The 17,940-nt window shown below is 41.1% G+C and overlaps 1 protein-coding gene across 1 annotated transcript in view; it reads left to right on the top strand.

The window, feature by feature from the left end:
• The window catches only part of slc29a4a (solute carrier family 29 member 4a), a gene marked incomplete at its 3' end in the record, with an annotated part of 40,035 nt that extends 31,157 nt beyond the window's left edge, over positions 1-8,878 (top strand). The window contains exons 9-12 of the mRNA XM_084070690.1: positions 3,949-4,069; positions 4,558-4,745; positions 7,852-8,092; positions 8,733-8,878. Of these exons, the coding sequence (XP_083926816.1) occupies positions 3,949-4,069; positions 4,558-4,745; positions 7,852-8,092; positions 8,733-8,878 (696 nt within the window). The remainder of the gene's footprint in view (positions 1-3,948; positions 4,070-4,557; positions 4,746-7,851; positions 8,093-8,732) is intronic.
• Between the last annotated feature and the right edge of the window lie 9,062 nt (positions 8,879-17,940).

The following is a 17,940-nucleotide window of genomic DNA, read 5'->3' as shown; positions in this document are numbered from 1 at the left end:
AGAACCATTGCTCTAGTAAGAATGTGAGTGAGAGCTCTTCTGCCATACAAAGAAGGTCTGATTCCCTCGTTACACGTCTCATTCATTAAGCTCCTTGTTACCCACTTACACACTACAGTATACTTAGTAAAAATGTATACTTAGTTCACCAGGGTTGGCTTTGTACTTGGTCTGCTCTTTTTCCCCGCTGCTCACCAAATCTCTTCGCCAAAAATAGTCTACTATTTTCGCCAAATGTTCCCCCCAGAATAGGAATGTTAAGGTTGAAGTGGTTAATAAAGCAATGATAAACTGATCTTAGCCACTTAAACCCTAATGTTTCTCTTCGTTGTATGTCAAATAGCAAACATAGCAGATCTACAAGCTTGTGTGTGCGCACACGCGTGTGTGTGTCTTATGGACATACTTGTTTAAGTAGTTTCGTTTAATGTGTATGCGTAAGGTGTGGAGGATGTTACTGTTTGATTAAGTACCAGTCAAGCTCAGAATCATTTATTTAAGCTGTGTGCTTGTGTAATGTGTCAGGTTTTGGCTGCCACTCTGAATACAGAAGAAGGAAGAGAGGGGGAGAGAGAGAGTGACATAAGGAAGAGAAGGAGAAACGGACAGAGACAACGGAGAGAGACAGACAGACAGAGAGAGGGGGGAATAGAGAGAGGGAGATAGAGGAAGGGGGGGTATATAGGGTGAGGTAGGTGAGGGATGGGTAATAGGGGAAAGATGACTCAGAAAGACAAGTTTAACAGAGGAGGGATTGAAGGAAAACATTTTGTGGCAGTGAAAAATAAATTAAACCAATATTACGAGTACAGAAGACAGGTAGAGAGGACAGACAGATTGATTGATTGATTGATACAGTAGATGGATAGAAGAGGCAGCTAGTGAGGAAAAGCATGCACAAAGGGTTATAACAGCAAGAGAGATTTTGGACCCAAACCGTGAAATGATGTAATAGAGAAACAGAGATGAGGAGAGGTGGTGAAGAAGAGGGAACATTACTCCTGGGACCTTGAGATGTTGAGGATAAATACTCTCTGTACTTGAGTTCAGAGAAGCAATTCGTAAACTAGAATTGCTATAGGCTGACAATACCCTCAGAGGACCACCTTCAAATGAACACAGAGCACCTCCACTCTCTCTTTCTCTCTCACTCTCTCTTTCTATCGCTATCTCTATTTGTGTTTATGTAGTACTGGTCCATACCCGGAGATATGCACACTCAAAGTATTTGCAGACTTAGGGTTATGCGCTGTGTACATGCATAGCATTTGTATTGCTGAACATCCCTAAACAAAGTAGTAGTAGCAACTATTAGCACCATTCAGATTTTTTTTGCTCCATTGTATCAATGTCAATGAGTAAACAACATGGCGCTAACGTTGTTAGCAGCACCAAGAGCTAACAGAGTACATCCCATAGCCTGGGGGAACCGTAACCGTGACAACAGACCCTGTGGCCGCATGCAAAACTCCGGCCGTAGAGTTAAAGATTTTCCAAAAAAACACTAATAAACAGCTTGAATTTGGGAATTTCGTTCCTAAGTGTCTGCACATGGTAATGCTCATTGCTTGTGTGCAAGTTCAGATCAATTGCAGAACGCAGTGAGGAGAAAAACCTGGTCAGACAGTAGGAATGCGGTTTAGACAGAAGGATAGAGGTTTGTAGAATTATAGGAGGATAGGAGGATGGTATGACTCAGTATGGTGTGTGTGTGTGTGTGTGTGTGTGTGTGTGTGTGTGTGTGTGTGTGTGTGTGTGTGTGTGTGTGTGTGTGTGTGTGTGTGTGTGTGTGTGTGTGTGTGTGTGTGTGTGTGTGTGTGTGTGTGTGTGTGTGTGTGTTGTTTTATGGTAGACTTTGTACAAGGCTGTACATCAGCCCTGTGTCCTACAGTTTAGTTGTGGTGAATCTAGGCTGATCTGAGCAGATTCGTCTGGCTACTGTACTATATAAACATTAATACAGACACCATGCAAATTGTATTTTTAGCTCAGCAGGATGTCCATCTTTGAAATAGCATAAATGTATTACGTTTATTTTGACAACCAACTAGCAATTCCAGCACAGCCCCTCTGGGTTATATGATATACACAGCCAACAGGGCCATGCCTCCTGGGTATTGGAACAAAAACAAGAATTATTGCGCAAAACATCTGACAACATTTCCTGATAGCATATTGGATGTATTTTTCTTGTGCAGTTTTTCTAAACCCTACATGGACTCACAGTCACCGTTTTGGCAAGCACACTTACCACTGTTCCTTTTCATATTTTATCTGCATTAGTTTCAGAAACGCATACAGAAATGCCTCTGCTTTGATTAAAGATACATTGTTTAATTCTTCATATAATATACAATGTCTGAGATTATGTTTACTTAAAATCGTTTTCCTAGATTATGGCCATGCAATTCCTTAGGTTATGGTTATATACACTGCAGTTCCATAGATTATGTTCATGTGGTTAACTCTGTTAGACACTTCTGAACTCTGGGAACCTTCTAGTCTCAGAAGACCAAACGTTTTGACAGTATGACTTTACGCGTGTGTGTGTGTGTGTGTGTGTGTGTGTGTGTGTGTGTGTGTGTGTGTGTGTGTGTGTGTGTGCGTGCGCGTGCGTGCGCTTGTGAGCATGTGCGCGCGTGAGTGTGTGTGTGTGTGTGTGTGTGTGTGTGTGTGTGTGTGTGTGTGTGTGTGTGTGCATCCATGCGTGCATGCGTACTTGTGTTTGTACATACCTGCACAATAAAATCTTGAAAGTGTATCTTTACAGGTCCATTTTCACACTCTTCAGAGTTAAATGAACACTGAGGGTTTATCTGTGGCTCTGTGGTTGTGTGTGTTTTTCGAAGCCTGTGTCTGCAAGCTGATTCAGGGAGTTCTTTGTTCTTGTTGCCGGGGGGATACAAGGACTGCTCTGCATTATGGTATAATCAAGGAGAGTGGTGCCTTCTGGCCCACAACTACCTATAATCAACTAATGGATCTCTACTCTCTCTTGCTCTACCCCTCCCACTCATTTGTGCACTTGTGCATGGTTCTGTGATTGTGTGTTTGTGTTTATTCTGATGTGCATATGCAAACCTGAGAAAATTAGAGCGAAAAATAGAGAAACAAAAGAGAACAATTATGGGAAGAAAGTGAGGGAGACAGAGAGAGAGAGAGACAGAGAGAGAGAGAGAGAGAGAGAGAGAGAGAGAGAGAGAGAGAGAGAGAGAGAGAGACTGTACTATATGTGTAAATAAACTGGTTCTCTGGCTTATTGCCATCATGCATCAGGGTGGCTTGTCTCCCACTAACAGGGTTACGTCAGCCTGCAGGACCTCACCACTATTCACTTTAATGGTTGTCTCTATAAAAAACAATGTCAGGCTCGGACGGGAAGCTATTACAGAAAAAAGGAAAGTTAACAGTACAAAGTGTGTGTGAGAGTTGTTACGGGAGAATGTCCTCATTCACTGTGGGAAAAATCTCTAATATAGTTTGTTCAAAGATAATGGCATTTTATCATTCTCTGTCTCATTCTGTTTTCATCCTACAGTCCTGAAACAAAACTGTGTTGCTGTTTTTAGGAAATTGAGAAAGCAATTTTCTCAAGTTTATCGGAAGATCACATATTTTCTGTTGTACAAATATGGAGGACAGCGTCAGAGGTCAGTTACTGGAAGATAAAAAAGTAAAAGCAAAAGTAAAAAAATAAAACTGAATTATTTAAATTCTTTGATCTGATTTTTTATTTATTATATATATATTTGTTAAGACATACCCAAAATAGGTACACCAGGTTGAAAGGGGTTAATTGCTTAACCAATGAAAAGTATGAAAAGCTTGGGTTTCCGCCCCAACAACAATATGTTTGACTTCTGCTGGGAACCAACACAACAAGGAATGTGTATGGATGTTGTCACAGGATATTGCTCTCACTGCCTGTCTCTCACTGTACATGTTCAGGGTAATGGCGGACAGGGAGCCTCCCCCACAGAAGAGACCGTCGATGACTTTGCAGGAGGGACGTACGTACGTTTTGACGCTCCCAAAGCCAAGATGAAGAGGAGTTGGCCTGGAGTCAGGGGTAACTTCCCCCCTCTCTCTCTGTCTCTCTCTCTCTCTCTCTTCTCTCTCCTCTCTCTCTCTCTCTGTGTCTCTGCCTCTCTCTCGCTATTTTATATTACTAAACCTGATAAAAAAATGTTTTATTTCAAGACAAAGAAACAAAGAAGCAGCAGATTATACAGTATATTACCATTGTATTGTAATTTTCCTCTGGCTTCTAGAGTTCTCATTCTCAGTTCTCCTATCTCCTTATCTCTGTCAGCTTTTCAGTTGAAAATCTGTTATTTCCGGCGAGCGGCGTGGTCATTAGACAAAGAATAAATTAGGCATTAGACACTACTGTATGTGGGAGAGAAAACAGAGAAATTGAAATACTTCCCATATCTAGTTCCCCTCTCCCTCTACAGTATCTCTGTGTCTCTCTCTCTTTTGCACGCATCCTCCTCCATCTTTCTTTTCCTGCCCCTCCCCTCCCCTCTCTCACACTGCTCTCCATCTTCCAATCAGATATGATCTTACATCGTTACATGGTGTCCCGTGTGATCTGGACCTACATGCTGTCCATAGCAGTGACCTACAGCATCACGCTGTGCCTCTTCCCTGGGCTGGAGTCAGAGATACGTAACCCCACCCTGGGGGAGTGGCTACCCATCCTCATCATGGCCATATTCAACATGTCTGACTTTGTCGGCAAGGTGAGGCTGGGTCACAGTTATATACTAGGCATTGCATTGGTGCAGTGTTTCCCAAACATAGGGTCACTTCCCGTTTTTGTGGGTAAATATCACAGTTTTTTATCATTTCATTCATTTTATTATTTTTTAACATTTCAATGGATTTTAAGAAATTTTAAAAATGTAAAAGAAAAATTGGGAAAATAGCCAATCTAAAAGCTCACAATGCAATTTTTGAAATAGGGCTTAAGGGTGCGGTCACACCGAACTTTAATTCTGCCTATGCGGGCGGATTCTGCCAATGCTTTTCAATGGGAACGGAGCGTTTCTTTGCGGAAATCCTCGAATGGCAACAAACCACTATGTATCCGGTAGGAGACTCAAAATGAGACTCTTTGAGTCTCCTGCCGGAGAGACCGCCGGTCATCAAATTATTGGCTTAGGAATGCGACAAAAACGTATAAATCTCTATGAATTCAATGCTTCATGGTGTGTGTAATTGATGGAAAATAAGTATTTTTTGGGGTGATTGTAATAATAAAAAATGGTAGTATGTTATTTTACAGCTGCAGTCCATAATCTTTTTTTGTGTGTGAATAAAATGTTATTTTAACCAATCTGTATGATACAATACAATATACATTTAGACCCTGTGGTCAGGTAGGATACCTATTCGTTGACAAAAGGTATTGCCTGAAGCTCAAAACATGAGATCTCCCCTGCCCACACTCGATTTACATCTTAGCTCAGCAGTATAAATTGGGTTTGAATCCCAGATCTTACAGATTGCAGCGGTGTACTAAAAGAACACTATTAGGGAGATTTAAATCTTTAGTTATTGAGTGCTCATGAAGCCACCTCCATCTCTAGGCCAACTTGCCCCCTTGGTTTTCACTTATTCATCAAACTCACTTGGCAGGAAATAGGCTTTTTTATGAGGAAACTAAGCATCCTTCCTTCACATTAACACAGCACTTGACCTTGTAAAGTAGTCATTTATTAGGCCTGACAGTGAGGATGGGAGGAAAAGTTGGCTGTCATTTTTAGAGAATTCAAGTTATCTCCATGTGCTCTGAAATTAAACCTTATCTCCTGTCCTTGAGTCTTACTCTGACTTTGAATGCAAAAGTATGATTGGTTGAGTGAGATTCTTCTCGATTGTATGCTTGATTATGTCCTCATGGCAAATTTAGCATTTGTGTTGAAATGGGGGCAGGGGTGATAAGAAATGAGAGGGAAAGAACAAATTTAGAAACAGGAGGGAAAATTCCTGATAAAGCAGTGCAAGGACTTGAGTGGGAAATTCTGGGTATTCATGCCAGCGCTTTATCAGGAAGCACACTGCCAGAAGGCACACTAAAATAAGTTAAAAATATGTTTTTGAAGGTACTGAATATGCAACACGGGAATATGATACGGGAATACAAAGCGGGAAACAGGAATCAACATCACGAATGAAAGATCTGAATGTGTTTGAAAGACCTAAAAAACACACACACACACACACACACACACACACACACACACACACACACACACACACACACACACACACACACACACACACACACACACACACACACACACACACACACACACACACACACAAGAGATTTCTGGCCAATTTCTCTGGATTCACATGTACCCCATATGGACGTGGGATAGAATCCAGCCAATGCCTTTCTCCTGTTGCCGCTGTCTCCCTCTCAATGTTCCTATGGAAATTCTGGTGAGATGCAGTGCACGCTGTCTCCTTTTAATGAGAGGAAAAAATGGCATAGCTGGATACGCTCTGATTCAATGGTTCTCAAAGTGGGGACCCCCAGGACCCCTTGAGGGGGTTCCATGGGGTCACCAGCCAAATGATTGATAGTTAGGAACCAAATGATCTCTGGGAGTGTACAAATCGAACCAAATGGACCCTTACGGTTCCATTTGTACACTCTTTACTCTTTAGTTATGGGAGTCCGTGGTCTGATGCATACCAAACTGGCGGTCCTTGAAATTAAAGTTGAAGAACCACTGCTCAGATTATTGTCTCCGCCATGCTGAAGGCATGGCCGTGACTATGTTTTGCACCCTGTTTGTCTGTCCGTTCGCACGTCCGTCCGTACGTCCGTCCGCACGTCCGTCCGTACGTCCGTCCGTCCGTCCGTCCGTCCGTCTGTGAACAGCTAATCTCCGGCACCGTTGGCTCAATCGCAGTGAAACTGTGCACGCACACTCCCTGGATGCCAGAGCAGAACCTCTGCACTGAATTATTCAGATTGGCCTGTTATAGCGCCACCAGGAGGATAAGATTGGCTTCCAAAGTTTGCAGGAGCGGTTCGTTTTGAACAAAATGCCTCAAATCATGAACACAGTGTGCGATTGCCGTGAAACTTTGCATGCACGTTTCCACTAGGCCGAGCAAGAAATGCCACCCTTAATTTTTCAAATCGGCCTTATGGTGGTGCTATAACAGGCCGATTAACGTTTTTACCCATAACTGCACTGATCGGCGTGAAACTTTGCACGCACACTCCCTAGAGACCAAGGAAATACCTCTGCCCATTTTTCACATCAGCCTTTTATAGCACCACCAGGAGGCCGACTTTTGCAAAACACATTTCTTGATATTACGCCTACAGATTTTGTCCAAACATAACACAAATCGGTTCACATTATCTCTATAGTCATGTGACCAACACAGTTCTGTCCGATTTTTCATAATCCATCCTGATTGGCTAAGATTGGCATCTAATGTTTGCAGGAGTGGCTTGTTTTGAACAAAATGCCTCAAATCATAAATGCAGCGTTCGATTGTCGTGAAACTTTGCACGCACATTCCCACTAGGCCGAGGAACACATGCCACCCTTTTTCACATTGTCCTGTTATAGCGCTACCAGGGGGCCGATTTTCGCTAAACATTTTTTTACTCCTGCCGATTTCTCAGGTCCAAACATCATGCAAATCGGTACCCATTATCTCTATAGTCATGTGATCAAAATCGGTTTTTCATATTCCATCCTGATTTGCGAATTTTGAACATTGCTGGCCCACAATAACCTACCTGACCTGGCGGGGACCTGTGCGCCGAGGGGCACTTTTTATAGTTTGCTTATTAATAAACTCTATCCTCCACAGATCCTGGCGGCGTTGCCGTACGATTGGCCGGGAGGTCGCCTGCTCTTCTTCTCCTGTCTGAGGGTGGTGTTTATCCCTCTGTTCGTTATGTGTGTATACCCGGCCCATGCCCCCACCCTGTCCCACCCTGCCTGGCCCTGCATCTTCTCCCTCTTCATGGGGGTCACCAATGGCTACTTTGGATCTGTGCCGATGATACAGGCTGCAGGCAAGGTGCCGCCCGAACAGAGGGAGCTAGCAGGTAAAAGGTCATAGATATATAAACATAGATACATCATTGGCCACAGGTTAATGTATGTTGTGCAATAATCTAAATCTGCAATTAACTTGTAAAGTTTTTAAATAATTGTAGAATCGGTAGGTCATCGGTAGCGACCGGTAGTGACAGGCCACTGACAACCCTAACAAACCCCAGTATACTATACTGACGCACGATGGTCTTGCTCACCAAGAATAACTGATATTCAAGCTAACAACACATTGCATCGCATTGTCAACTTGAAAATCTGTTATTTCCGGTAAATGACACCATCCTGCAATGAAGGATGAATTAGGTTTCTCAGAATTTCTCACACAAGGAACATTGATCGCAAGAAATTAAAGCCTGGTGAAATTCACATGAAGAGCAAATAACAGTGTAATGAGTGAATCTGATATGCAATGGTTATGCAATTGCTCTCATTAGATAATAAAGTGGAGCTAAAGAGATTTTAAACCCTCTGTGTGTGTGTGTGTGTGTGTGTGTGTGTGTGTGTGTGTGTGTGTGTGTGTGTGTGTGTGTGTGTGTGTGTGTGTGTGTGTGTGTGTCTCTCTCTCTCTCTCTCGCTCTCGCTCTCGCTCTCGCTCTCTCTTTCTCTCTCTCTCTCTCTCTCTCTCTCTAGGGAACACTATGACAGTGTCCTACATGGCAGGCCTCATGTTGGGTTCTGCTGTGGCTTATGCAGCCTACAGCTTCACTGCACCAGGATCAGGGATGCATCTCCCCTCTGTGCGCCTACACCCACCGGGGAATTCTACAGGGTATTGAAAGTATGCAACACGCACACACACACACACACACACGTGCACGCAGGCACACACACACACACACACACACACACACACACACACACACACACACACACACACACACACACACTAGGGCTTTCACGACTAGAGATTTTTACAGGTCGACTAATTTGACCCAGTGGTAGTCGACTAGTCGACTAGTCGAAATTTAAATTTTAAAAAAAAAATTACAAAAAAAAAAAAAAAAAACATTTTTTTTTTTTTTTTTTTTTTTTTTTTTGGTGGCACTGTTTTAATACCATCCTACTACTATATTACTATCATTATTATCCTCCTGCCCTTATTTTTATGGCGTTTTAAGGGAAGCGCTTCTGGCACAGCAGCACAGCACCACAGCAGCATCTCCAAGGATCCCCATTGCCCAATAATAGGCTTTTATTGGGCATGCTTTTGACCCCCTTTTGATAAAAAATAAAGTCAGGAGGATAATAATAATAGTAAGATGGGCCATTACTATAGCATTAAAAATTAAAAAAAAAAAAAAAAAAAAAACATTTTTTTTTTTTTTTTTTTTTTCAACTATTCGACTAGTACCAACAAGGTCGACTAGTGGTTATACTAGTCGACTAGTCGACTAGTCGACTTGTTGGTGAAAGCCCTAACACACACACACACACACACACACACACACTGCAAGGAGGAGCATCACTAACAACACACAGGCAATGTACTCCTGTAAAACTTAAACCTACAAAACATGCTGGGGAATTTCCCAGCCACAGAATACAAGAAGACAACCACCTGTAGGATGACAGTGGAGCACCAAGCCTGCTGCAGTTATCAAGTCTGAATACTGTGCAGTGAATATTAGTGCTAGCATACCTAACGGAGAGTGCTGACCAAAGCAACGCAGCCTTTTTTCTGCCTGAAAAAGAAAGAAAGACTTGAATGACAGGAATGAAAATGTGACATGACATGCACAGTGACAGTTGGATGGATTTCTCTCCATTCTCATTCTCTACTGGACCCTCATTATCCCGGCCTGCCTCTGTGGCCCTCTGCTGGCCTAGTGACCCTGAAAATGGTTGGGATATACTTTGAATTAAGGAACTGTTGATAGCTTAACCTCCAGCTGTGCTTACAACATCAGGATGCTCGCTTGTGCCTGTGCCACTCTGATGTTCGTGGCAGCAAAAGCGACAGCGACGCTCGATACTTGCATACGTGCACACAGTATGGACAGTGTCAACATTTTCTTTATTATATTTTGTTTTATTAAAAGAGTTTAAGAGTACACTCTCAGGGTTTAATTAACACTGAAGATTTTTGCTGTGTATTTACATCTGTGCTTTGATTTTCTTGAGGAAAGGATTAAAAGCTCTTGGAGAACAAGTCCATCCTGTCTCAGTCCCAGTGGCACAGTGTGTTCAGCAGTTGGCAGAAGATGCTAAGGGTTGTTTATTCAAGCCCAACAACTTATACATTTATATCTTTGAGAGCCATTTTCCAGAGGAAAGCTTAAAAAACCCTTTAAACCCCACATAGAGGTTGTCCTGAGCTCAATGGCTCAGTGACTTTAGTACTTATCTGAAGATATGCTGGTGTGTGTTCAAGCCCCACAACTTAAATGTACTTTTTTTGTGAGCCATTTTGCAGGGAAAAGCTTGGGAACCACTTGGAGAACACATAGAGCTCAATGTGTTGCTGATGGAGCTCAGATTGTGATTTCAGAGGTCGGAGGTCACTGTTTTCGCTCAAAAGTGTATTTACTTCGCACCTGGATAAACTCCAGTGTCTCCTCGTCCATGAATTCGACCACACTATCCAAAGAAACTGTGTTTTGTGGCTAGGTTTCATCCATGTGTGACATAGCATAGACTCCGGTCAATGAAGTATATAGTGTAGGTCTTATATGTAAGTGGTTAAGAGCTTAAGACTTGAACAAACAACCTGAACATTTTAAACCAAGTTGCTGAACACTTTGAGCCACAAAGTCTGGATGCATGTGTTCTCTACATGTTGGCATTGAAAACATGCTTTGACTGGTAACAGTATGGGATTTGAACACATGACCTTTATGGCCACTTCTACCAACCTGCATGTTTCCCCGCTTCGCTCTGTATTCAAATATTCAATGAAGTTTCCACCTTCAGGATGAATACTTGAAAGTAAGTTAGATGCATATTCTGTGATTCACTTACAGTCATGGCTGGTCGAGTATCGCAGTCACTGCCACGAATGCCAGTCAAGTAGCACCTACACAAGCAGGCATCACAACATGAATGCTGGTCCTTTGAATGTCTCACAGTGTAATGATTGTCCCCGTGGTCTAAACAGACATTTGTACAGTGTAAAGGATTATTTTGCTTAAGTCTGTGTGCTGCTGGTGATCGTGTTTGTCTGTGCTAATGGCCGACTCTGGAAGGATTGAGCAGTCTTTGGTTTTCAAGGAAACAGGATGTCATTGGCCACATACTGTATATACTGTACACTTCACATTTCCAGATTTTCAGGAACCATTGCTGTTATGAAAGAGATATATAACACAATGGTGGTTCTTTCTAGAACATGTTGAGCCTGGCCATTTCCTCATTGTGATCTATATCTCCTCTGAAAAACATGAAAAACATGTCAGTGAGATAAACCATAATGGTGAGGTTTTGCATAGAGGCATCTGATACTGAGTTCCTAGTAGACACACTGTACACGCCTCAGTGTCACAATGTCAGGGAACTGAATTCCTTAAAGATTGTTTTTTTCCTGCCCAGAATGTAAAATAGACACATCTTTTCACCCTTGGGACAATCAGGCTGGTTCCATTGTGCCGTCACTTGCACAAAAGTGATTAAATCCAAAACAAATAGTAATTTGAACTAGAGATATGTAGTAGGGTTGACAGAAACACATTTAGGAAAGGAGAAAAACATTTTTTTAATTGTGTAAATGTAGGCTACAGTACATACTGTAAACAGAGTTTCGGTTATCCCTGTGTGTACTGTATAGGCTATGAAAAAAAAGACTCTGCTCGTGTAAAAACCTGCACTCAGATACATATATATCTTTTTGGCTTTGATGAATTTTTCACGACATAGGAGAATCTCCTGATATATTCCAGGGTTATACTGTAGCAGAGTTCAGGGTTTATACATTATGAAAAATGGACCTCACTGGAAAAGCTGTGTTTGCCATGAAGGGCACTACATTATGTAGGTGTAGGGGTGAGTTCTAGAATGTAGAGGAATGCAGGACCTGCAGGAAGGGGGTGGTAAAAGAGTAGAATCCTCAGTGTTGATTTAACTAGCGATTCTTCTACACAATGTGCTAATGCTTAATTTATGCTCTGTCATACGACAGTGTTTAATGAATCTGGCTTCAGCGGTTTCGTCTTGTCATGAATCTTTGGTCTGAACTAGGCTTAAACAATACTAATTGTTTTTCACTCTCTCTGGGTTAAATGCATGCTGAGGATTTCGCTATGTATGGTGCCGCTTGTGAACCAGCCTCTAGCTTCATTACTGTGTGTTCTCCACTGTGCTGATGGTACCATGTTGCCTTAAGTCTCTCTCCTATGTTTCCATGCACTTCTTCATCTCACTCACTCTGTCTGTCTGTCTGTCTCTCTCTACAAAGTAAAACCCTGAGTGTTCATTTAACTCTGAGAGTGTACAAATGTTAGAAAAAAGAAAATAAAAAAAGAGTCAACGCAGAGAGAGTTGATCTCACCAAATTATAAATGAATCCTCGAGATTAAGAACCACACAAATACATTTTAGATTGCTCAGTTAAGTGACATTATCAAATCTCACCACCACCTGTAAGTGAGATGATTCACTTACATTCATCTTTAAAGACATAAGAATATTCCATTTCTGCACATTATTGTTTTAAAGGTATTTTCTCTTAGTGATTTAGTACAAATAGAGAGATGGGATTCACAATGAGGTCTGTCTCTATGGTATGTGCACTAACTGGTTGAGCAACCAGGATGCACCATTATTCTCCGTCGTACAGTACACCAGTGCCGAAATAGCAATCTGCAAGCTCACAAAGCTACAGGTATGCGAAGCGTTGTGAGCATATAGGTCTACTATTTTCACATTATGATATGCTAATTAAGCATAACATGTAAATTATGGTTTTACATTCTTGGTTTCATCAGCCTGTCATGTAATGTCCTGCTACTCTGGTTTATTAGAGACATTTCCATTTTTTAAGGAGCCATTTTGGGGCATTTTTCATGTATGTATTGTAAACAAAGACTTTATTGTCATGACCATATGAGACTGAACGCTCATATGACTTGAATGCTGTGAAATGTTGTCATAGTGTAGCAAATGTACAGAATGAGATTATACACAGATGATATATAACTTAACAAAAAAATATTTTACAGTGATCTGCCACTTGTAAAACACTAGCTCAAGTGATTGCAGTGGGCTGTATTGATTCTTTGTGTGAGTTTAATAGAAAGATCTATTAAGATACTTAAAAAGCTTTGTATTCATCTTTTAATGTAAAATCCATATTACACTGAAGATGGGTCAGTCAGCAATTGAAAAATAATCAATTAACTTGCTATTTTAATAGTTAAGCTAATTTATACTCCATCACACTGTGTTGCTTGACTAAACATAACTGACAAGTAAGAAAAATGACACGCCACGTTTTTCTGTTTAAAATCTGCTCCTTTCATTGAGTGACATGGTCGGGCAACAAAGTCTGAATTAGTACTCATCCTCCTGACTGCAAGCAAGAGCTGTTAAAAGAGGCATTTGAAGAAAAACAATTGATTTATTCTGCACAGAAGGATTTTATATACTTTGTTGCGCACTTGTGCACCGAAAATAGCCGATTTTCAAGCTCCCAACGATAGAATGGTTCCAAAGACGGCTGAGGGAAAAATAGATCGTTATTAGATTAGAATGATTATGTTGTACAATATGCTTGGAAAAAAAATGTTTTCCTACATTTTTTTTATTTATTATCGAACAAACTACAGGCTGCAGTGAAAATCTCAGAGAATCAGTTACAGAGGAGAGTGGTCCAAAAATACAACTAGATGGTAGTCGGTTAGATGAACCCCTACTGTTTACAGTCACAGACTAGAAATGCAGACTGAAAAGTAGTTTTTCATTAAAAAAATTCCCTTGAAGTCAGGGTTGCTCAGTCTTTTAAAAGGATACTTTAAAATAATACTGTTTTGTGAGAGTCAAATCTTAAAAAATATAAATAAAAATGGATATCTGATTTTGGAATGAAACCCTTTATTTAATATTTACTGTAAATATACCCAAATGAGCTTTCTTTGAACTACAGTGTGTACACAACCACTCTACATGTGCCAACTATTGTATCTGCAGCTATTAATAAAGGAATCTTTTACATCAAGATTGCTGTTTCCTGTCTAACCCTAAACCACTTGTTGTCCAGATCTGACCTTCTGTTGTCTGTTGGCTTTCTAGAAAGAAAGGAAAGGTCATTTATAGGTTATTTCAATCTGTGAACCGTCCCACCCCCGTCCACGTGCGGTGATCTGTGAAAACACTGACTACATTAAAGTGGTCCTTGGTGGAAAGAAGGCAGGGGGCCCCTGTCTACTGCCGTCACAGGCTGGCCACATGAAGTCCGACATCCACATTGGAGCCATGTCCAAGATCCATTTTAGAGCCTTGGAAAGGTCAATTTTTCTTTGATGATAGAGTTTACCATTCTTGATAGTTTCACCTCGAAACATGAGCGCAGGCTTTCTTTCGCGCAGTGTTCTCTGTTTCTGAAAGCAGAGGTTCCTCCTTGTTCAAGTCCCACACCTTTGGTTAAAAGCTGGAGCATTTTTGAAGCCAAACATCTCAAAGAAAACCTCAAAAACACCTGGAGACTTCTTTTGACTGTGATGACGTTGAGGTGCAGTCAGTGGTCTAATGCTCTGTTGCTCAACATGTTTGAGTCCCGGGTCTTCTGTCGCTAAATGCTGGAGCATGTTAACATTTTGAAGGCTAATTTACAACAACATTTCAAAAGTATTAGGGGACACAACTGTTTGGTATAAGATGTGTTGGTGCAGTGGTCTCGTGTGTAGTCTTAGCACAGTTTCAAGGGTTAGGGTTTGAAGTCCCAGGCTGACTACAGTTACATTTTAAAGCATATACAACATTGACTTCAGCATACAAAAGAACACTTAAAATCACTAGGCCCTATAGGGACGCATTTTGAATGTGTAGATGTTGTAGTGTAGTCTAAAGCTCTCTTTGTGAACAACAGATATTGCATGTTTGAGTCCCTGACCTTCCATACTTTGTTTTTGAGGAAAGTAAATATACGAAAGAACAATTCAAAAACAGGGGACACCTGTAGAGATGGAAGGTGTTATAGTGCAGTGGTCTCTGAACACAGATGTTCCTCATTTGAATGCAAAGTATTCTTTAAAATACCACATAGCTCTCTGGAATTTTTCAAATAACAAACCAGTCTTGGCATCCAGTAGGTCTTTGCTGCTTGATCAATCAGGGCTAAAAAAATCCATCCAGTTCATACTACTAAGTAGAGCACTGTATTGACAGCTTTTTTTCCACCAGAGGGAGCTGCTGCACTGAAAACAACAATGTGGACACTGGTTTGCCATCCATGTCCTGTAACCACAATTTTCTGGGTTTGAAGATGACCAATGGCTCTTTTTGACTACAGGAATTATGTGAACCATGCCGTGCCATCTAACGTATTTCACAGGTTTGGGATTTGGCTCGGTTTTGCACGTACACACATACACATTGCGATGTGAGCTTGTAGATCAGCAATTTTTGCTTTTATTTTATAGTTTTCTTTTTGTTAAGTACCTCCCTGGTTCTGGTTATAATGGAAACATAAACAAAATAAACCATCACAGAACTTAACGGGTTCTGTACAATTTAACTAAATTTAATTTAAGGTTATGGAAGGTTCTGGGTTACCCTTTGTAGTCAGAAAGAGCCATATAGTGAGTGAGCAGCGTTGCATGTCCACCTCTCGCCCTCACTTTCCTGTCTCTCCTCACTGTATGGTCTACATAAAGCCAGCAGCGCTTCACACAGAAACTTTAATTAAAAAGTGGAAACAGCATTAGCCATAATGAGGCAGTGAAGACAAGTATGAGGTCAGTCAGGAGTTACATTGAGTCACTCCTGGTGACTTTATACATGGTAGGCCTATGTGTGTGTGTGTGTGTGTGTGTGTGTGTGTGTGTGTGTGTGTGTGTGTGCGCGCGCACGCACGCATGCATGTGCGTTTATGAGTGCATACAGGGGTGTAAAGTAACATTTACTCAAATACTGTACTACCTAACATTTTAAAGCACTTTTACTTTACTTGAGTATTTCCATTACTTGATACTTCTACTCGACTACATCTCAGCGGTAAATGTTGTAGGCCTACTTTTCATGGAAGTATCAAATAGGGTTTAAGTGGTTAATGATCAATAATTATACTCCAGTCCAATAACATGATGATTCTGAAAATTGGCATTCTGCATAATGTGTACTTTTGCTACTTTAAGTATATTTTGATGCTAATAGTTTTGTCCTTTCACTTAACCCTATGTCACCAAACGTATCATATATGATACACACATTACACTGATTTTTTAAATAAATCAGTGTAATCAATTCCATGGACCAAGAACCTGTTGTATCATATCTGACACATCCCCACTTCCCCCTGGACCATATAATTTGCACTGCAGGTAGTTACAGAGCCTCAGGTGGTCTGACCCAAAATGGCTGCCATCAACTAACACATTATAAGCAGAAGTCACAATTTCAACTCCCACCCTCGCCAGGGTCAAAAACTTTATATTTGAAATCCGAACGTTTATGTAGATGAATGAATGGGTCAAAAATGGAGAAAGTGCAAACACCAGGTTGAAGTTCATCCATGTCCATGATGGTCATGACAGATCCAGACTGCACTAGCGATTTGTTTACGTTCCACCGCATGGCTCATTTGCATAAGACGTTACCATATTGATTTTATCCCACTGTTGAGGGTTAGGGTTATGTTTTATATATTTTGTTTAAGACTTACAATAGGCTGCCTTGCCCCACTGGAATACAGTGACTGATATGAATTAATAATATACTGGACCATACGTAAAATGAAGAATACCTTGTGATGTCAGTGATATTTTATTACAAATGAAAATAAAAATAAGAAACAGTGCAGTAACAATACGTTTTCGTATAGCAGCAATTTTGCATGTACAATATAAATATAGATATATTGTCTGGCGGAAACCTCATTATCGCCAAAACTGTTACTTTTCAGCATAAACATTCTAAAATAACAAAAACAGCAGATCGACAAAAAAAAACAAGACTTGCGCAACATAATTTGGCAAGACACACCATCTCTGGTTTACTTCCCGTATCTGCATAGTCTTGCGTCTCGCGTAGCTATCTGCGTGAAGTGGGCGGACGGCAACCTGCTTCCGGTCTCCTAAAAAGGCGTCTGCCCACTTCACACAGATAGCTACGCAAGACTATGCAGATACGGGAAGTAAACCGGAGATGGTGTGTCTTGCCGATTTTTGTTGCGCAAGTCTTTTTTTTTTTTTCAGGACTTTCAAAAAGTGTTAAGCATTGGTTCTCAAAGTGGGGTCCGGGGACCCCCAGGGGTCCTTGGGGGGGTTCCAGGGGGTCCCCAGCAAAATGTTATTATTAAATATGGCTCTTTTATTGCTACTTTTAACTTTTTAATGGATCCTATGTAAGTAAAGCCTGATAAAAGTGTCAAACTCCCAAAATCCACCAGAATACTGGAAATTACATCTACTCTGTTAAAAATGTCCTGGGGGGTGGGACCCCCAGCGTGGTCAAGAGCAAGAGAAAATTGTAATTGTGAGTACTTCTTCCATCACTGAGTGCATGTGTGACAGCACTTACAGTTGGATGTGTACTGTCCATGTGTTTGTGTGTGCGCTGCCTAGTGCCTACTACAGAGGAGAGACATCATCTATATTCTAATTACCTCACTACTAGTTCAACTTTGATCCTACATGCAGCTTATTACACTTGACATGAATAAAACCAGTTTATACGTTTTTGGCTCCAGAGG

Source organism: Gymnoscopelus microlampas (assembly GCF_963454915.1).
Source record: "Gymnoscopelus microlampas genome assembly, chromosome: 11".
Classification (NCBI taxonomy): Eukaryota; Metazoa; Chordata; class Actinopteri; order Myctophiformes; family Myctophidae; genus Gymnoscopelus; species Gymnoscopelus microlampas.
The sequence above is the reverse complement of the archived record's forward strand: the minus strand, read 5'-3'. Positions and strand labels throughout refer to the sequence as shown.